A 21852-nucleotide genomic window follows, 5' to 3' on the forward strand; every position below is an offset into this window, starting at 1 on the left:
ATGAGGTTTTGTATTTCGCGCGACACGATTCCACTGGCTGTTGACGAGGGTGGGACGCAAGCGTCCCACGTTCCCAGACAGGTTAAAATAAATGCATGTTAGCAGGCAATGTTAACAGGCACCGCATTGATTATATACAACGCAGGACAAGCTAGTTAACCTAGTAATATCGTCAACCATGTGTAGTTAACTAGTGATTATGTGAAGATTGATTGTTTTTTTTAATAGGATAAGTTTAATGCTAGCTAGCAACTTACCTTGGTTCCTTTTGACGCTGCACTCGTGTAACAGGTGGTCAGCCTGCCACGCAGTTTCCTCGTGGATTGCAATGTAATCGGCATTTAAAAAGTCTGATTACCGATTGTTATGAAAACTTGAAATCGGCCCTAATTAAATTGCCATGCCGATTAATCGGTCGACCTCTAGTATAGACAGGTGTGTGCCTTTCCAAATCATGTCCAATCAATTGAATTTACCACAGGTGGAATCTAATCAAGTTGTAGAAACATCCCAAGGATGATCAATGGAAACAGGATGCACCTGAGCTCAATTTCGAGTCTCATAGCAAAGGGTCCGAATACTTCTTCATACATTTGCATAGATTTCTAAAAACCTGTTTTTGCTTTATCATTGAGGTATTGTGTGTATATTGATGAGGACAAAATGTATTTAATCCACTTTAGAATAAGGCTGTCACCTAAAAAAAAAGGGAAGGGGTCTGAATACTTTCCCAATGCACTGTAGATAACGCATAAAACACGACTTGGTACATGATCGCTGACATTCACGCTTCTCTGTAAAAAAAACCAAAAAAAAACCAGACTGAATTATGAAAGTAATGAAGGCTAGATAAATCACATAGGCTAGGCTACACAAATTAGGCTAGGCTACAAACCAAGGGTTTTGCTGCATCCTGTCATTGCGTAGAACGCACCAGAGATTATAGGCTATGAACATTACTGCTGAGGACCCCCCAAAAATATTCCTTCCTCTTGTGGGCTCACAGACGCATGCACACATACAAACCTGCTCCTTCAAGTTCTGTTTCCAGGACAACCATACAGGGAGTAATAAAGCTTGTCCTTAAGATCAGATGCGATCCCTATATCGTGACTGATGGATAGATTAATAGTCCTACCTGCTTATAGTCAAGTAACTCAACTCCACCGTGGAGTTGAGCGCAGACTAGAGTTTTTTTTAATGAACCTTGAAGGAATTTAAGTCACTATGTGTCGATACAAAAAAATTAAACATCTTAAACCCTTACCATGTAACTATGTTTGTCCTCTGTTGTTGCATGCCTTTGTTTGCTGAAATCCAGGGCTTGACATCAACTTTTTTTTAGCCAAATAGGACAGATATTTTACTTGTCCAAAAGCCAAGTCAATTGGAGTCTGGGTAGCCAGTTAATGGTTGGCCACCCATGGTGACTGGCTACCCTTGGTTTGCGTTTACACAGGCAGCCCAATTCAAATATTTTTTCCAGTAATTGGTATTTCGTACAATCACATCAGATCTTTTGACATCTGATTGGTCAAAAGACCAATTAGTGAAATAAATATTAGAATTCGGCTGCCTGTGTAAACGCAGCCTTGGTCGCCAATAAAATACTCCAACATTACAATTACAACCAAATAAATACTTTATATGCCTTTATAAAATAATTCCCTCCTGGGCTCAAAATAAAAGGGGGCATCAAGTCATCCCCGGGACAATAAAAAATATATATATTTACGGTTCAAAAACAGACTCTGGGACGACAGATCCAAAATGCATATAACAACTGCACATAAAAAAATTTACAAATTAAAAAAAAATCAAAAATCAATGAGGCTGATCAAAAGACCATTTCGCTTAAAAATATCAATAAAGTTGTATTAATTCATTTTAATTGTTGTATTTTACCCCCTTTTTCTCTCCAATTTCAATCTTGTCTCATCGCTGCAACTCCCCAACGGGCAGCAAAGGTTGAGTCATGCATCCTCCGAAACATGACCCACCAAACAGCGCTTCTTAACAGCCACCCACTTAACCCGGAAGCCAGCCGCACCAATGTGTCGGAGGAAACACTGTTCAGCTAGAGTGCAATGAGCCAAGTAAAGGCTCCAAAATGTTTCAGCCAAGCTCAGTGCTTTCTGTGGTGGGGCAGCCAGTGGAAAATACAGAGCGTAGGGGTTGGTAATGTTCTCTAGTTGCACTGTGATTTGCTCAATGTTCTGTCACTCATGGGGACACTAAGTCACCGCAAAATCTATGGGTAGAGCTCGAAAATTCAAGCTGCCATAGACTTACATTAGAAGTGCCCATCCAAGAAGGCTCAAGGTCATGGCCACAGATAAAATGACATCAAATCACGTTATATCTACCGTAGCTTTGATTGATCATGTCAACATCTTACTTTCAAAATCTTAGCTAGCAAACTAGACAAGCAGTCATCATCACGCATTAAGTCGGCAATCTACTGGCAAATCCTTTTCCATCCTTGTCATTTGAAGATAAAACGTATCGGTGCTCATCGGCCATAAACATTACACAACAAGTTGGAAATTGCAAATTCAACATTAAGTGCTAAGGCACCACTGCAGCCCTGGGTTCGATCACAGGCTGTGTCACAGCCGGCTGTGCCCGGGAGACCCATCAAGTGGGGCCACAATTGGCCCAGCGTGGTCCGGGTTAGGGGAGGGTTTGGCCGGCCGGAATGTCCTCGTCTCATCGTGCTCTAGCGACTCCTAGTGGTGGGCCGGGCGCATGTAAGCGGGCTTCGGTCGTCAGCGTTTCCTCCGACACATTGGTGCGGCTGGCTTCCGGGTTAAGCGAGCAGTGTGTCAAGAAGCAGTGTGGCTTGGCTCTCAACCTTTACCGAGTCCATAGGGGAGTTGCAGCGATGAGACAAGATTGTAACTGCCAATTGGATATCATGAAAATGGGGGTAACAGCATGGGCCAGAAAAATTTGAATACATTGGCCATGCTGTCAATCCAGCATGACTTCTGATGCGTTAAAAACTGGAAACTGAAATCTCAGACTTCAGTGAGTTCAAGACAACTGGGAAAGCAGATAAAACTAGCTCTGACTGGGAAAATATGGAAATAAACTTTTAGTGGTCATCCGCGAGGATTTCGGACCTCTTTCTAGAGCTCACAAGAAGGACCGCTGCGCCACCGTCCTGTTCAAGTGAGCACGGCACAACAAGGTGAGTCCAAAAATGTATTGCATGCTGCTGCATAAATTATGTAATATGCCAGGGAGATATGTATACTAGTGGTCGATTGATTAATCGGAATGGCCGATTAATTATGGCCGATTTCAAGTTTTCATAACAAAAATCTGTATTTTTGGACACCGATTTGCCGATTATTTTTTATTTATTTAACTAGGCAAGTAAGTTAAGAACACATTCTTATTTTCAATGACGGCCTAGGAACGGTGGGTTAACTGCCTTGTTCAGGGGCAGAACGACAGATTTTTACATTGTCAGCTCGGGGATTCGTTTTTGCAACCTTCCGGTTACTAGTCCAACGCTCTAACCACCTGCCTTACATTGCACTCCACGAGGAGCCTGCGTGGCAGGCTGACTACCTGTTACGCGAGGGCAGCAAGAAGCCAAGGTAAGTTGCTAGCTAGCATTAAACTTATCTTATAAAAAAACGAACTACACATGGTTGATGATATTACTATTTTATCTAGCGTATCCTGCGTTGCATATAATCGATGCGATGCCTGTTAATTTCTCATTGAATCACAGCCTTCTTCGACAAACAGGTGATGATTTAAACAGTGCATTTGCGAAAAAAGCACTGTCGTTGCACCAATGTACCTAACCATAAACATCAATGCCTTTCTTTAAAATCAATACAGAAGTATATATTTTTAAACCTGCATATTTAGTTAATATTGCCTGCTAACATGAATTTCTTATGACTAGGGAAATTGTGTCTCTTGCGTTCCGTGCAAGCAGTCAGGGCATATGCAGCAGTTTGGGCCGCCTGGCTCATTGCGAACTGTGTATAGTCCATTTATTCCTAACAAAGGCCGTAATTAATTTGCCAGAATTGTACATAATTATGACATAACATTGAAGGTTGTACAATGTAACAGCAATATTTAGACTTAGGGATGCCATCCGTTAGATAAACTACGGAACGGTTCTGTTTTTCACTGAAAGAATAAATGTTTTGTTTTCGAAATGATAGTTTCCGGATTCGACCATTTTAATGACCAAAGGCTCGTATTTCTGTGTGTTATTATGTTATAATTATTATTTGATAGAGCAGTCTGACTGAGCGATGGTAGGCACCAGCAGGCTCGTAAGCATTCATTCAAACAGCACTTTCGTGCGTTTGCCAGAAGCATTGCGCTGTTTATGACTTCAAGCCTATCAACTCCCGAGATTAGGCTGGTGTAACCGATGTGAAATGGCTAGCTAGTTAGCGGGGTGCGTGCTAATAGCATTTCAAATGTAATTCGCTCTGAGACTTGGAGTAGTTGTTCCCCTTGCTCTGCATGGGTAACGCTGCTTCGAGGGTGGCTGCTGTCGATGTGTTCCTGGTTCGAGCCCAGGAGAGGGACGGAAGCGATACTGTTACACTGGAAATACTAAAGTGCCTATAAGAACATCCAATAATCAAAGGTATATGAAATACAAATCGTATAGAGAGACATAGCCCTATAATAACTACAACCTAAAACTTCTTACCTGGGAATATTGAAGACTCATGTTAAAAGGAACCACCAGCTTTCATATGTTCTGAGCAAGGCACTTAAATGTTAGCTTTCTTACATGGCACATATTGCACTTTTACTTTCTTCTCCGACACTTTGTTTTTGCATTATTTAAACCAAATTGAACATGTTTCATTATTTGAGGCTAAATTGATTTTATTGACGTATTATATTAAGTTAAAATAAGTGTTCATTCAGTATTGTTGTAATTGTCATTATTACACATTTTTTAAAAAGTTAAAAAAAATTCCAACAAAATATCGTCCGATTAATCGGTATCGCCTTTTTTGGTCCTCCAATAAATCGATATCGGCATTGAAAATCATAATCGGTCGACCTCTAATGTATACTGTAGCTAAGAAAGCATTAGTAGCCCATGTGCCTCACCCAATAATTTGGTCCCGTTCTACCTTATAATTTAGCCTACTGTTCTGACTTGGTGGTGCACATGTAGCCTATAGCTCTCTTTCAGAGAAATGTAGTCATCAAATATTGTAAGAGCTTTCATTGTCTGCTTACATGGCCCCTTTATTTATCCTACAGTTCTGACTTGGTGTACAGGGAGAATACTAACCTCATGTTCTGAATTCTGTCGCTGTACATTTCAAAAGTGCTGAACAAATAGTTGACTACATCCATCCTAGCTCGCTCATTAATGTCCAAATTAGGGATGCACAATATAATAATAATAAACGGCAACATAATGGAATTCATTGCCCTTGACAATCAACCGTTCTCTGTCGTGGGTGATGTTGGCTTTCGCCAACTGGTCGAGCACCAGTACACATGTTGCCCTACCGGAGTTACACAGTAATAGCATCACTGTTATTAGCTTCACGACATACTATGGAACGCCATTTGGGTCTTTGCATGTCAAAAAAGATACATGTCAAACACTATTTTACGCGTTTAAAAGCTTATTTATTTGACACGTCAAATAACACAGTTCTATTATAGAATGTTGTGTGTTCTGAATATGCACATGCAAACCAAGTGGTGTTGTTTGTGTCACACAGCTTTGCTTTATCTTGGCCAGGTCGCAGTTGTAAAGGAGAACTTGTTCTCAACTAGCCTACCTGGTTAAATAAAAAAGGAATAGGTTTTACTATGTTTTACTGGTAATGGGGACATACATAAATGCCAACAAAATATCATTTTGGTCAGTATGGTGTGTGTGTGTAACCTTTATTTAACTAGGCAAGTCAGTTAAGAACAAATTCTTATTTACAATGACGGCCTACCCCGGACGACGCTGCACCAATTGTGCGCCGCCCTATGGGACTCCCAATCCCGGCCGGATGTGATACAGCCTGGATTCAAACCAGGGACTGTAGTGACGCTGCTTGCACTGAGATGCAGTGCCTTAGATCGCTGCGTCCATGTGTGTGTTAACTATTTAACTGTACTAGAATACTTAAAATGCCGCTAAAATTTTTAATATCAGTATCGTTGTTTTTGGCAAGGAAAATATTGGATATCGGTCATAAATGTCATATCGGTACATCACTAGTCTAATCGAAATTATGGATGGCCTCTTATGCGCTTGTCGTCCCCTTATGCCATAGTTTGTACATCTTAATTGTCAGTAAAAATATGTTTAAGCAAGTCAGCCATGTTTTTTTTAAAGGCAGTAAATGAGGCTGAATTAACTGTTTCGCTGCCAGACAAGGCTCCGCTGATGGTGCTGAAAAGAAAGCTCTGCTGTTGAGAACGCATGATGTAGGCCTTAACAGTTTGTGGGCACCGTTTGCCACCGTTATTGTGCAATTAATATGTTGTTTTGTGTTGTACCTTTGCTTGCATGCATCAAAAATATATATATTCAGTTTGCCCCACCAAGATTTACATGCTAAAATCACCACTGCATGGGATGGATACTTTTTGTTGTGCCATTTTAAAGCTAATTTCCTGCTATTCTACAAATTTTGCCATGTCTTGTGTGTTCATGTGATATTTGAATGACAAACATTACAACAAAACCAATGGGCGAAAAACCTAGCCAAATTGTTTTTGCTGACATGGGCTTGTTGATCTGGACATTTCTGACAAGTTATAAATAGCTCTAAGATCTGCAATGACTGACATGACAAGAGGAAAACTGCTGATGCACTACCCAATTAACGAAATTGCACCTTGTACATTCAACTATTACAACTTTCAGGAGTAAGTTGAAAGCCGGACTGAGATCCTTAAAATGTTTCCCTTCCCAGTATGGGAACCACTCCCATTCCGGCAGGTAGCCAAGCCGTTAAGAGCGCTGATTCAAATCCCAGAGCTGGCAAGGAGGAAAAATTCTGCCCTTGAGCAAGGCAGTTAACCCCCAACAACAACTGCTTCCCGGACATCGATTAAGGCAGTCCCCCTGCACTTCTCTGATTTAGAGGTGTTGGGTTAAATGCGGAAGACACACTTCAGTTGAATGCATTCAGTTGTGCAACTGACTAGGTATCCCCCTTTGCCCATAGAGGGTGCTGTTGAGGCCAGTGTATACCATTGCAAAACAGTGCGTTTTAATCAGTTGAGCCTCCACTGCTTCACACACTTGTTATAAGATGAAGGAAAGGGGGAGAGGTCATATGTATTTTATTAGGATCCCCATTAGCTGTTGCGAAAGCTGCAGCTACTCTTCCTGGGGTCCACACAACACATGACACAGAACATTAATAGACAACAGCTCAAGAACAGAACTACATCAATAAAAAAAAATGGCACAAGTAGCCAACATATCAATACATAGACAAACTATCTAGGTCAAATAGAGTCCAGGCTAATAAATAGAAAGCAAGGCGTCCTACTTTTCCACTGCGTATCTCTTATCATTAAATGATGAGGCCGTCTGATTAGGCGCATGCATCGCTATAGACATGATCCTTACGCGTTTGCTATTGGCCCATTCTCGGATGGTCTCCTTTTGTATACTACGCCAGGGTTTCCCAAACTCGGTCCTGGGGCACATTTTGGGTTTTGCCCTAGCACTACACAGCTGTTTCAAATAATCAACGCTTGATAAGTTGGTTATTTGAATCAGCTGTGTAGTGCTATGCCAAAAACCAAAACGTGCACCCGAGGGGGGGCAGGACCGAGTTTGGGAAATCCTGTGCCACACTAGCTAACGCGTCTTATACCTAATCACGAGAACGATGCAAATACGGTTTAATAACCTAGTGAGCAGCAAACAGCCGGTTCCCCGGGTAAAGACTCACCTGCCTTGGGGAAGGAGAACCGACAGGACTCGATTCCCGTCAGGGTTAGAGTCCCCGTGTCCGTTAGGGTTGGATAGGCTAAAGCTAAACCCGAAAATAACCTTAAAATGAAACCGAAAGGAGCTCTAGATGTGTAGGTCCAGTTCTTAGTAGAAAATACCTGATCTTGTATTCTACCACGACAGTGGATGTCAGACAGCAATGTCTATAGCTACAGACGGATTTTGTCTTACATATGTACGGGCTTGACTAGAGACACAATGGCGCATGCTCAGACCCTTGAAGTCCTTCCTCTGTCTCCTCCTTCAGAACCGTGCTTCAACCAATCGGAGGCGTTCGTACCTGTGATGCAAGCCGGACTGTCATTCGGCCGAGTCTACTCATTCTCCTCCTTCTTCCTTCTCTTTCTCTCCTCCTCCCTTCTCTCTCGCTTTCTCGGTACTCTCCGTTTCGTTAAGCTCATCTCTGCTGTCATTGTTATGAAAAAAATGGCGTCTTCCTCTTTCTCCCTTGGTCGGTGTATATTTGCGACGTTCTATAGTGCCATCTAGTGGTCTTCTAGGCGTATCGCAGCAACATTACTTAATATACCTATTTGCTGTGGACGTCCCAAGGATCCCTAATAGCAGTAGCACCATGCTTCAGGATGTATGCGTCACAATCATGAGCATGCTGCCCAAATAGCAGTGATTGGGATTAGTTAACTACATGTAGTTCAACTAGTAGACCTAGTTTAATTACATTTTGCTGTAGCTTGGTGGTAGTTGAATAAAATCAAATCTTGGTAGTGTTTTGACTAGTTAATATATTTTTACCATGTAGTGGTGTTGCTAACTACTGGAACTACACACTTTTTTTTTGCAAAATAAAATAAAATATAGGTGGGTGAAGTAGGCAAGAATTTCCTTTCTTTTTCGCCATGAGACCTGCCTAAGATGAGACTTGAAACACATTTTTGGTGTTTAATAGGATAAAGTACACATTATGTTAACATTGACTCCAGACTGATCTGTCTTGCAATTTGTAGCCTATACATTTCAGATTGCAATTCGTAACATATCATATGAAATGGATGATGGAATTCCACAAATTAATACATACCATTCGAAATGTAACATATCATAGTAATTGGAGTGTCCCGGATTTAAGTTTACTATGTTACGTCTAAACATGGGTCCAGGTTGGCCAAATAGGTCACCCAAAACAAGACCAAGAGGGGGGAGAGCCACAATACTGCTTTAATGTAGGCCTGCTAAAAAAATATGTCTCCAGATTGTATTGTGGACATCAGAAGCACTGTAATATTGTGCAATCCTCCTACTGTTGAAATGTGGACTGGGGCAATAACCACAGTTTCCTAATAGTACTGCATTACTTTATGAGAGAGAGAGAGAGAGAGAGAGAGAGAGAGAGAGAGAGAGAGAGAGAGAGCTCTAGGCCAGGCCATGCTGTCTGTGTATGCTTTAGTTCCATGGTCTGGTCTCTAGTCTGTTTCATTCATTCATGCCACACACACACACACAAACATAACTAATCTGTTCTAGGCTAGGTCACATGAGCTATGTTGTTATGGGAGAGACAGAGAAAACCTCTGTTACAACACTCTACTTCTGAGACATGTGATTTCCTAGAACAGGTCCACTGGGTACAGTATAGGGCCTTGGGATAGGGGCTATAGTTAGGGCTTAAGTATGGGGGTATGATGGATGGGGTATGGGTGTATGAGGTGGGGCTGGGTATGGGGCTGTGTTTTCTGCAGTCTAAGCTGTCAACATGTTACAGGTATAAATGGTGGTATTACCATATCATGATTATGGTATAGTTATGGTATAGTTTTGCTGTCTCAGAATTGTCCCTGGTTTCAATGAGAAAATGTAATGATACTTTATGCCACAGGAACACTGTTCCCTTATTCACTACTGTATATATATATATATATATATGTATATGTAGTACAACAACAAACACATACTTTATCAGGGTTTAGGATAGGTAAGTATAGTGATGTCGTCACTAGTGGCCAGAGCTCATACCTCAGATGATGACATCATAGATATCCAAATGGCACCCTATTCGCTTTATAGTGCACAACATTTGACCAGGGCCATGGCACCCTATTCCCTTTATAGTGCACTACTTTTGAAAGGGAATAGGGTGCCATTTGGGTCATTAACAAAACAAAAACTCTGATGAGGGATTAAGAAGAGGGATCAAGCCCTAGCTGTATACTCTGTATTCCTCTGAGGATGGCTTTAGTTTACAACACATACACATCTTAGTATATCTGTCTTATTATTATTAAACATATTATAAGGTGGCATTGACATACTGTACATCTAAAGCTTATTCTCACTCGCGGGTCCGTTGGTGACAGAGCAGAACCAGTGACCCTCCCTTTGTCACTTAGAACTATGACCAGATGCAACCAGTAGGGGTAGAACCCATTGACCGTAGGGGTACCTCTACACTCCAGAACTGACTTGGAATTAAACAAGATACCTGTAGGATCAAATGATCAAATGATCCAATAATACTTATATTAAACATGATAGGCTACAATTATATCAATTAGTGTTCTGTAAGTGGTAAAAAAACATCCACACAGATTTTGTCTGGCCTTAACTTTAACACCTGTTACCCATAGTGGAGTACAGGTGAGAGCTTGACACCTGGCTTTAGGATGCTATTATTATATATTACTGTCTATACATATCTACATACACACTGAGTTTTTCTTTAGTGGTCTACAGTGACTATCTACATTTACAATCAATGCATTCTCTTCTGGTGCATATTGTACAAAATGAACAATTCTTAGTGCAAGCAAATCACACATCACATCTGACAAACATGCTTCAGTTCTTTTCTTTTTAGTGTCTCTGTGGTGTTTGGTGCCGGTGCCCCTGCTCGGGATCAGTCCAGCTTTCTGTACGCTACATCAACTCTCTCAAACACTCTTCAGAGAAGTGTGTCAGTGTGTCCATAGATGTCCTTTCCTGGCAAGCCTCTGCTGGGTGGGAAGGGTGTGTGTGCGTGTGTGTGTTTGTACAGCATTTGTGAGTGTGGGGAGATTGTGTGTGTGTGTGTGTGTGTGTAGTATGTTTATGTGCAGACAGATAGTGTGTGTGTACCACATGTGTAAGTGCAGACAGATAGTGTGTGTGTGTGTGTGTGTGTGTACAGAATGTGTAAGTGCGGAGACACTGTGTGTTATAGCTACAGCATCCTTATCTGGTGGCCAGCAACATCGTGATGAGTTTCTCTCCTCTATTTCCACTCTCACACTCTCTCTCCATCATTTGATTGGTCATTTGTCTTTTGGGTCCAATGAGGAGGCAGAGTACTAGAAGCTCATTGGATCAGCAGTGTTGAGCAGTTCTTTCTTTTTTCTTTGGGAGGCTGAGAATCTTTAAAGTAGCAGAGGTCCCAGTAGCTCTCTTCTCTTTCTCTAGTGTTCTCTTTAGTCCAGAAGCAGTGGCAGGTTGAGACTAGTGCAGCAGTAAAGAAACTCGTTTCTACACATGTACATATCTGTGGATTAGCTAATCCTATACATACTGCACTAGATGTAGTGTGTGTGTGTGTGTGTGTGTGTGTGTGTGTGTGTGTGTGTGTGTCTTGGGATTGGACAGAAGTTGTGTATAGACAGAAGTACAGGATCGGATGTTGGGGGAATGGCGTAGAACGTTCTGCTGGGGTCTAGAGCACGTTCTCAAAAAGCTGCATGGAGTTCATTATGTTCTCATCCTGAAACAGAAACATACAGGACAGAACATTGAGCGAAAGTCATGAGGCTGCTTTTTTGTTCACTTGGATTATTAGTCTATGAACTAAAACATTCAGCAAATCTCCCACTGACATCTACATAACACTTTACTTGGAGGGGTTATTCATAAGACATTCACAACACCTTTATGAAACCAGTCATAACACCTTCATGAGTATTGCAGTATGATTCATAACCTTCATAACACATTATTCAATATCATTCATAAGGAATTTTCAAAATAAAAGTTCATTTTCATTACATAACAAAAAGTTATGTTACACTGAAATAGTTCTTATTTATCCATTGTAAAACACAAATGTGTATGTTCACAGCCACAGTACCCAACCCCCTAAGTGTTAACCTAAGAGCACATGTTTTGGGCTTATCTTGATAGAGCTTATCTTGATAACACTGTAGGCCTAACTTGACATTGGCTCCAGACCCGGAGCCATATAATACAACTTTTGCTTTCAGTCTTCCCTGTGGCTCAGTTGGTAGAGCATGGTGTTTGCAATGCCAGCATGGTGTGTGCAACGCCAGGGTTGTGGGTTCGATTCCCACGGGGGGCCAGTACAAAAAATATATATAATAATGCATGAAATGTATGCATTCACTACTGTGTGTCGCTCTGGATAAGAGTGTCTGCTAAATGACTAAAATGTAAAAAACGTTGTTGTCCATGTTACAGAGAACAACAGAAATGTGTCTTCTGTGCTTACTACTCAACTCTCCCAGCTAGCACACACGTAGTGCAGCACCCCTGGATGGAGAGCATGTTGCTCAAGGGCCCAACGGAAGGGATTTGAAAGGAACTGAACAGTTACCAGATCAGTTCCCCCCTTATTCTAGCTCCCGGTTTATGTGACAATAAAAAAAAATTAAATTCTCCAACTGGTGACCTTTCGGCTACAGGTCCAACTCCTTAGCTGCTGGGCTACCTACAGCCCCCCTGGGTGCATCCCTTGGATATCGTCACATATAATAGGGCGGCTTAGTTGAAATTTCCAGAATGATTGTTCATTTTGTGTTAAAAGCACCAAATTTTGCAGAGAGATAGATTTACGTGTCATGAAAATATTTAGATATTGTGACATCACAGATGTTGCCCCTGGGGGTCATCTTATAAATTAAAGGTTTAATAAAATAAACACATCCAGGAAAGAGTAGCTTGGCATTACCAACAGGAGTAAACAGCACATGACTGACAGTAAAGACTCCTGGGTCAAGTCATTGCTTCCAGTCAAACTCCTGGGTCAAGTCATTGCTTTCAGTATGACCCCTGGGTTAAATTGTGTGACCCAGGAGTTGTTCCTGTCAGCTGTGTGTTGTTAACTCCTGAATCAAGATTCATGCTAAGCTGCTCCTTCCAGGATTAATAAAAAATAAGGGAGGGGATGTTCTGATCAGTGGTGTAGTGGAGGGTAAACCCACAAACACCGTTTACACACCTGTTTTATTTTTTGCAAGCATTTACCCACCTATTGCAGAAAAATGCATTGAAAATAAAGGGATCGTTAATTTATTCACAGCGAATGGCGACTAATGTTTAGCCATATATTTTCTTACCTCTACTGATTATGATGAAGACATTTTATTATTTTTTTTTTTTTTATTTCACCTTTATTTAACCAGGTAGGCAAGTTGAGAACAAGTTCTCATTTACAATTGCGACCTGGCCAAGATAAAGCAAAGCAGTTTGACACATACAACAACACAGAGTTACACATGGAGTAAAACAAACATACAGTCAATAATACAGTAGAAAAATACAGTAGAAAAATAAGTGTATATACAATGTGAGCAAATGAGGTGAGATAAGGGAGGTAAAGGCAAAAAAGGCCATGGTGGCAAAGTAAATACAATATAGCAAGTAAAACACTGGAATGGTAGATTTGTAGTGGAAGAAAGTGCAAAGTAGAAATAATGGGGTGCAAAGGAGCAAAATAAATAAATACAATAGGGGAAGAGGTAGTTGTTTGGGCTAAATTATAGATGGGCTATGTACAGGTGCAGTGATCTGTGAGCTGCTCTGACAGTTGGTGCTTAAAGCTAGTGAGGGAGATAAGTGTTTCCAGTTTCAGAGATTTTTGTAGTTCGTTCCAGTTATTGGCAGCAGAGAACTGGAAGGAGAGACAGCCAAAGGAGGAATTGGCTTTGGGGGTGACCAGAGAGATATAGGTGCTGGAGCACGTGCTACAGGTTGGTACTGCTACGGTGACCAGTGAGTTGAGATAAGGGGGGACTTTACCTAGCAGGGTCTTGTAGATGACCTGGAGCCAGTGGGTTTGGCGACGAGTATGAAGCGAGGGCCAGCCAACGAGAGCGTACAGGTCACAGTTGTGGGTAGTATATGGGGCTTTGGTGACAAAACGGATGGCACTGTGATAGAATGCATCCAGTTTATTGAGTAGGGTATTGGAGGCTATTTTGTAAATGACATTGCCGAAGTCGAGAATCGGTAGGATGGTCAGTTTTACGAGGGTATGTTTGGCAGCATGAGTGAAGGATGCTTTGTTGCGAAATAGGAAGCCAATTCTAGATTTAACTTTGGATTGGAGATGTTTGATGTGAGTCTGGAAGGAGAGCTTACAGTCTAACCAGACACCTAGGTATTTGTAGTTGTCCACATATTCTAAGTAAGAACCATCCAGAGTAGTGATGCTGGACGGGCGGGCAGCGATCGGTTGAAGAGCATGCATTTAGTTTTACTTGTATTTAAGAGCAGTTGGAGGCCACGGAAGGAGAGTTGTATGGCATTGAAGCTCGTCTGGAGGGTTGTTAACACAGTGTCCAAAGAAGGGCCAGAAGTATACAGAATGGTGTCATCTGCGTAGAGGTGGATCAGAGACTCACCAGCAGCAAGAGCGACATCATTGATGTATACAGAGAAAAGAGTTGGCCCAAGAATTGAACCCTGTGGCACCCCCATAGAGACTACCAGAGGCCCGGACAACAGGCCATCCGATTTGACACATTGAACTCTATCAGAAAAGTAGTTGGTGAACCAGGCGAGGCAATCATTTGAGAAACCAAGGCTATTGAGTCTGCCGATGAGGATGTGGTGGTTGACAGAGTCGAAAGCCTTGGCCAGGTCAATGAATACGGCAGCACAGTATTGTTTCTTATCGATGGCGGTTACGATATCGTTTAGGACCTTGAGAGTGGCTGAGGTGCACCCATGACCAGCTCTGAAACCAGATTGCATAGCGGAGAAGGTGCGGTTGGATTCGAAATGGTCGGTAATTTGTTGACTTGGCTTTCGAAGACCTTAGAAAAGGCAGGGTAGGGTCAAGTACATTGGTACTGTACTAGCTGAAACATGTGAGCTAGATAACAACATAGGTGCAATTCACTTAGTGTGTGCTGCAAATAGTGTGCATCACCAAATGTTCCACTTTGAAATGCATCCTCTGCAAGAGATGTGCTATATAAATATGATCTGATTTGATTCCCCTCTGGGTTCCCAGAGAGAGAGATGTGAGCGGACCAAGTACTTTGAGGTTGCTCTAAAGCGGAAAGGTGGAATAAAAGAGTCAGGAGCAGGTTTTCTTAATTGAACAAAGTTCTCTATTGAGGTATTTCTTTCTTCTCAAACACTCCAACACAATCAAGGATGATCAACCAAGGAAAACATGGAACAAGGAACACATGGTGAGTATCTTTACACTATAACATAAATCACAGGTGTGTCACCGCCTTAACGATCCATTCGTGGAGAACCCTCTTCGGGTTGTGGTCCGGATCCGTGGTGGCCATTCCCAAGAGGTAGTTTGTCCTCTTCTTCTCCCTTCCGAAAGGCATGTCCTCACCTTTGGAGAAGCAAACACTCTTTTCCTTCTCCAGCTCCCTGCACTGACGGTTCCCTATCCGTGGAACCAGCCTGCCCTCTGGTGGTCCTTCCACATACCTCCCCCCTCAGGACCGGACTGGAGGGACGGGCGCCAGACGCGCCGTCTTGGTCGCGTTGGGACAGTGCATCCGCATTCCCGTTCCTCGATCCGGCCCTGTGGATAACATGGAAAGAGAACGGTTGTAAAGCAAGAAACCATCTGACTATTCTGTTGTTATTGTTTCTCTTACCGGCCATCCACGTGTGGGGAGCATGGTCAGTAACGAGGGCAAGCCTACGCCCGAGTAGGTAGTACCGGAGATAAGCGAGGGCCCACTTAATGGCTAGGGCCTCTTTCTCTACGGTAGCATATCTCTGAGCTTCCTACTTATGAAGAGAATAGGCCTCTCTGCTTCGCCTTTACCCTGGGCTAGGATGGCCCGAGCCCCGTATCTGAGACGTCTACCTGCACAATGAACTTTTGGGAGAAATCAGGAGCCTGCAGGACGGGATCAGAGCACAGGCTATCTTTTAGCAACTGGAAGGCGTATTCTGTCTTGTCCTTCGACGCTACACGGTTTGGCAGGTTTTTCTTGATGAGGTTTGTGAGGGGGGTGGCAATGGTTGCATATCCAGAGATGAAACAGCGATAATATCCCGTTATCCCCAAGAAGGCTCGGACGTCCCGTTTCGTCTGGGGCCGAGGCCAATCCCGAATTGCCCTGGTCTTTTCTGCCTGTGGGCGTATTTTTCCGTTCCCCACGGTGTATCCCAGGTATTCTGCTTCGGACAGACCCAGGCAGCATTTGTTTGGATTTGCCGTCAGCCCTGTAGCCTCGAGGCTCACGAGCACCGCCCCAGACGCAGGAGGTGGCTATCCCAGTCCTTGCTGTGGATGACCACATCGTCTACGTACGCCACTGCGAACTCGATGGGGTTGTAGAATGGCATCCATGAGGCGTTGGAAAGTTGCCGCAGCACCATGCAGTCCGAAGGGCATCCTCACATACTGAAAAAGCCCCTCCGGTGTGGTGAAGGCAGTCTTTGGGGCGGTCCTCCGGAGCCACCAGCACTTGCCAATATCCTTTCGTCAAATCCAGGGTGGTGATGAACTTGGCCTTTCCTAAATGCTCCAAGAGTTCATCCACGCGGGGCATGGGATATGCGGCGAAAGTAGAGATGGCGTTTACACCTCTAAAGTCGTTGCAGAGCCTCATACTACCGTCAGGTTTGGTGACCAGGACTATGGGACTGGACCATTCACTCGTAGATGGCTCGATCACCCTCATCATCTCCCTTACCTCGTTCTTAGCAATGACTCGGTGGGCCTCAGGAATCCTGTAAGGCCGCATAAGCACCTTCTTGCCGGGTTCAGTGTGGATATGGTGAAACAGGACATCTGTTTGTCCTGGGAAGGGAGAGAATACCCTGCCGAATTGCATAATCAGCTTGTCTAGCTGTCTAGACTTCTCCGGCAGGAGAGTTCGGCCACGGCGCACCTGTAGCAGGGCCTCCTCTTTTTCCTTGTCCTCCACGGCCATCAAAGCCACACCCTCCTCTCTTCCATGGTACTTCAGCAGGTTGATATGATAGAGTTGGACCTTCTTCCTCCTGTCAGGTTGCTTGATGAGGTAATTGACCGATGAGACCCTTTCTGTTACCTCGTAGGGCCCCCTCCACTGCGCCAGCAAGCGGTGTTCGGCCGTGGGCACGAGTACCAGTACTTTCTCTCCCATGGTGAACTCCCTGGGTGTCGCTGACTTATCATAGGCTTGGCCTTGAGTCTGTTGCGCCTTCTCCATATGTTCCTTTACTATGGGCCAGACTGCCGACAGGCAGTCCCTCATCAGGGTAACATGTTCTATCGTCGACCGGAATGGGCATGGTTGGGCATCCGAGGTCTCCTTGGCTAAGTCGAGGATCCCTCGACATGGCCGGCTGTAGAGCAATTCGAATTGGGAGAACCCAGTGGACGCCTGGGTACTTCTCGCAGGGCAAACATTAAGTGGGGCAGAAGCATGTCCCAGTTATTCTCATCTCTGGACACCACTCTTCTCAACATGCTTTTAATTGTTTTGTTCAGGCGTTCGCACAAACTGTCTGTCTGCGGGTGGAAAATGCTTGTGCGTATCTGTTGAACCTGGTATAACCGACACGAGTCCTTCATCAATCGGGACATGAACGCGGTTCCCTGGTCGGTTAGGATCATCTTGGGAAGGCCCACCCGGGAGAATAAAAAAACTTAGTAGCGTAATCTACGACAATCAGGATGTACTCGTATCCTCTGGCAGATTTCGGGGGTCCCACGAGGTCCATAGCTATGCCTTCGAAGGGGGTCTCTATAATGGGGAGAGGAATCAAAGGATTGCGCAGGTGTGGCGGGATGGCCGTACGCTGACATTGATCACACGTCCTACAATACCTGGCCACATCTAGGGTGACACGGGGCCAATAGAAACTCTGCCTGATTCTGTCGATCATTTTGTCCTGTTCCAGGTGTCCTCCTAGGACGTGGAAATGGGCTAGCTGTAGGACAGTATCCCTGTATGGTCTAGGCACCATTAGTAATTCCTATTTTCCCCCCTTTGTTGCACAACCCAATACAAGAGACCCTGCCTGATTGCATAGTAGGGAAGAGAGGGCTCACCTGATCCGTCAACATTTCCTCATGACATCCCGTAGGTCTGGGTCTCTATGCTGAGAGGTGCCGAACTGTCCCTAAAATTCTTGGGGCAGGTAGACCTCGGTAGAGGGGTGGGGTGGTTGTTCCCCATCCCCGTCGGGGGTGCCCGATGAGAATCTCTTCCATGTTCCCTCCTCTGATGGGGCTTCAAATATAGCCCTTAGCCTCTGGTTGAGCCTTCCTTCCTCCGTCGTATATAACCCTTCGCAGGTGTCTTCATCGGAGGTTTCCTGGAATAGCTGTCGGAGGCGTTGGGTCTGTATTCGTCCTCTGCTTCAGATGACTTCTCCCACATCCGGAGTGGATTTGGTCGTTTCGGTGGCGGACGTGCCGGGGTTACACAGGCTTGGCAGAGTCTTTCCGGACCTCCTTTTCCCCTTTTAACAACTCCCATGTAGATCGGTACGTTTCCACAGCCTCGGCTATTGGTTTGCTTGCCCCACGACCATTTTTAAGTCCCTGGGTAATTCCCTCAAAATCTTGTCCACTACAAGCGTCTCTACGACATGTCCTACTCCCTTTCCGGGCTCCAGCCATTGTTTCGTTAGGCGTAGGAGTGCGAATATCTGCGCACAGACGGGTTGGTCGGCCATATAGGTCCATTGATGGAACTTTACGGTTCTATCTCGGGCGGTCAGCTGGTACCGGGACAGAATATCAGTTTTTATTCGCACATAGTCAGCAGCTTCGCGGGGGTCCAGGTCATAGTAGGCTTCCTAGGTTATCCCGGTCAAAAGAGAAGCATTCTCCACTAATGTGAGCGGACCAAGTACTTTGAGGTTGCTCTAAAGCGGAAAGGTGGAATAAAAGAGTCAGGAGCAGGTTCTTAATTGAACAAAGTTCTCTATTGAGGTATTTTTTTATTCTCAAACACTCCAACACAATCAAGGATGATCAACCAAGGAAAACACAAATCTTCTTCTTTACAAGAACAAGGAACACAAGATGAGTATCTTCAAACTATAACATAAATCACGGGTGTGTCACCACCTTAATGATCTGTTCGTGGAGAGCTCCCTTCGGGTGGTGGTCTGAATCCGTGGTGGCCATTCCCAAGAAGTAGTTTGTCCTCTTCTTCTCCCTTCCGAAAGGTATGTCCTCTCATTTGGAGAAGCAAACACTCTTTTCTTTCTCCAGCTCCCCTCACTGCTGGTTCCCTCCTCTCTCTTGTAGGGGAAAGAGAATACGTCATTAGTACCATCAGCTGTGCTTAATTGCCTCTGATCACCTTGACTCACATGCCAGGCTGGGTTACTATCCGTGGGACCAGCCTGCCCTCTTGTGGTCCTTCCACAGAGATGACAAGAAAAACCTGTGCCACCCCTACTGCTTTCTCTTGTTAACATGGTTCTCCAGGGTCCCAGTCTGACCCTAATGACATCCTATCAAAACAATCTGACATTTAGAAAATAACAGGGTTGGGGTCAATTCCATTTAAATTCAAGTCAATTTAGAAAGTAAAACAAATTTATCTGGGAGTTTGTAGAATTTTGTATTAAAACCTGTTGGGGATAGGGGGCAGTATTTGCACGGCCGGATAAAAAATGTACCTGATTTAATCTGGTTACTACTCCTGCCCAGTAACTAGAATATGCATATAATTATTGGCTTTGGATAGAAAACACCCTAAAGTTTCTAAAACTGTTTGAATGGTGTCTGTGAGTATAACAGAACTCATATGGCAGGCAAAAACCTGAGAAGATTCCTTACAGGAAGTGGCCTGTCTGACCATTCCTTGAGCTTCTTGACTCTGTTTATTGAAGACTGAGGATCTTTGCTGTAACGTGACACTTCCTACGGCTCCCATAGGCTCTCAGAAGGCGGGAAAAAGCTGAATGATGTAATTCCAGCCCCAGGCTGAAACACATTAGCGCTTTTGGCAAGTGCTCTATCAGAGGACAATGGGCTGAGGCTTGCTTTTATTTTCTTTCGTCTTTTAACCTAAACACAGATTCCCGGTCGGAATATTATCGCTTTTTTACAAGAAAAATGGCATAAAAATTGATTTTAAACAGCGGTTGACATGCTTCAAAGTACGGTAATGGAATATTTAGAATTTTCTTGTCAAGAAATGCGTCGTGCTCGTCACCCTTCTTTACCATTCGGATAGTGTCTTGAACGCACGAACAAAACAGAGGATATTTGGATATAACTATGGATTATTTGTGACCAAACCAACATTTGTTATTGAAGTAGAAGTCCTGGGAGTGCATTCTGACGAAGAACAGCAAAGGTAATAACATTTTTCTTATAGTAAATCTGACTTTGGTGAGGGCTAAACTTGCTGGGTGTCTAAATAGCTAGCCCTGTGATGCCGGGCTATCTACTCAGAATATTGCAAAATGTGCTTTCACCGAAAAGCTATTTTAAAATCGGACATATCGAGTGCATAGAGGAGTTCTGTATCTATAATTCTTAAAATAATTGTTATGCTTTTTGTGAACGTTTATCGTGAGTAATTTAGTACATTTTTAGTAAATTCACCGGAAGTTTGCGGGGGGTATGCTAGTTCTGAACGTGCTAATGTAAAAAGCTGTTTTTTGATATAAATATGAACTTGATTGAACAAAACATGCGTGCATTATATAACATAATGTCCTAGGTGTGTCATCTGATGAAGATCATCAAAGGTTAGTGCTGCATTTAGCTGTGGTTTGGGTTTTTGTGACATTATATGCTAGCTTGAAAAATGGGTGTCTGATTATTTCTGGCTGGTTACTCTGCTGACATAATCTAATGTTTTGCTTTCGTTGTAAAGCCTTTTTGAAATCGGACAGTGTGGTTAGATTAACGAGAGTCTTGTCTTTAAAATGGTGTAAAATAGTCATATGTTTGAGAAATTGAAGTAATAGCATTTCTAAGGTATTTGAATAACGCGCCACAGGATTCCACTGGCTGTTACGTAGGTGGGACGATTTCATCCCGCCGACCCTAGAGAGGTTAATGAGACTTGAGACAGCAAAAGTCCCACATTAAATATTGTAAATATACTTTAAATATTGTACAATTATTATTCTTTGAAATACAATTTTTCATATACTGTTTAAGCTAGAAACGTCATTGAACTTTAAAACATGTAGACTAGTCAACTTTTGATAACATTAATACTTACAAACTATTAAGCTTTTTGTCCTCTCCTAAAAAATCTCATCCACTTTAATGCAATTTCTTCAACATTCTAAAGGTCCCATTGTTAAAAACTCAGACTTCCAACATTCTATCCACAGTAAACAACTTATGACAAAAATCAGCTACTTTGACCATTTTTCAACAAGTTAGACAAAAACTTAGAGCATGCGAAATCTTAGTCTGCTTCTCTGCTATTCAAATCTGAAATCGGAACAGAAATATCTTCTACAAATCAAATGATACAGCTGTTTTAGTAACCAGATCTGTTGTAACTTTCATGGATTACAGAGTTCATGTTTACAGTTAATTCATTAAGATGAATCTAAAGATATTATTTACAGTTATTTACATATGTACAAGAGTAATTGTATTACATTTCAAGTGATGCAGAATGAGAACTACAGTGGCTTGCGAAAGTATTCAATCCCTTGGCATTTTTCCTATTTTGTTGCCTTACAACCTGGATTTAAAATAGATTTTGGGGGGGTTTGTATCATTTCATTTACACAACATGCCT

At 43.1% G+C, this 21852-nt stretch overlaps 2 protein-coding genes across 10 annotated transcripts in view; both read right to left on the reverse strand.

Moving 5' to 3' along the window:
• Positions 1-8194, reverse strand: part of LOC115200312 (solute carrier family 23 member 2) — a 69633-nt gene extending 61439 nt beyond the window's left edge. For 2 of the 4 annotated variants that reach the window (XM_029763268.1, XM_029763267.1), the window contains exon 1: positions 7926-8194. The gene's annotated coding sequence lies outside the window, so the exon portion shown is untranslated. The remainder of the gene's footprint in view (positions 1-7925) is intronic. The other 2 variants (XM_029763269.1, XM_029763270.1) reach the window with 2 other exon arrangements.
• Positions 8195-10200: 2006 nt separating this feature from the next.
• LOC115200314 (calsenilin) overlaps positions 10201-21852 on the reverse strand; it is a 68113-nt gene continuing 56461 nt past the window's right edge. For 4 of the 6 annotated variants that reach the window (XM_029763273.1, XM_029763272.1, XM_029763277.1 and 1 more), the window contains one exon: positions 19115-19372. In XM_029763273.1, the coding sequence (XP_029619133.1) occupies positions 19190-19372 (183 nt within the window). In that variant the 3' untranslated portion in view covers positions 19115-19189. Of the gene's footprint in view, positions 11673-15495; positions 15699-19114; positions 19373-21852 lie in introns of those variants that run through there. The other 2 variants (XM_029763276.1, XM_029763274.1) reach the window with 2 other exon arrangements.

Source organism: Salmo trutta, chromosome 9 (assembly GCF_901001165.1).
Source record: "Salmo trutta chromosome 9, fSalTru1.1, whole genome shotgun sequence".
Taxonomy (NCBI): domain Eukaryota; kingdom Metazoa; phylum Chordata; class Actinopteri; order Salmoniformes; family Salmonidae; genus Salmo; species Salmo trutta.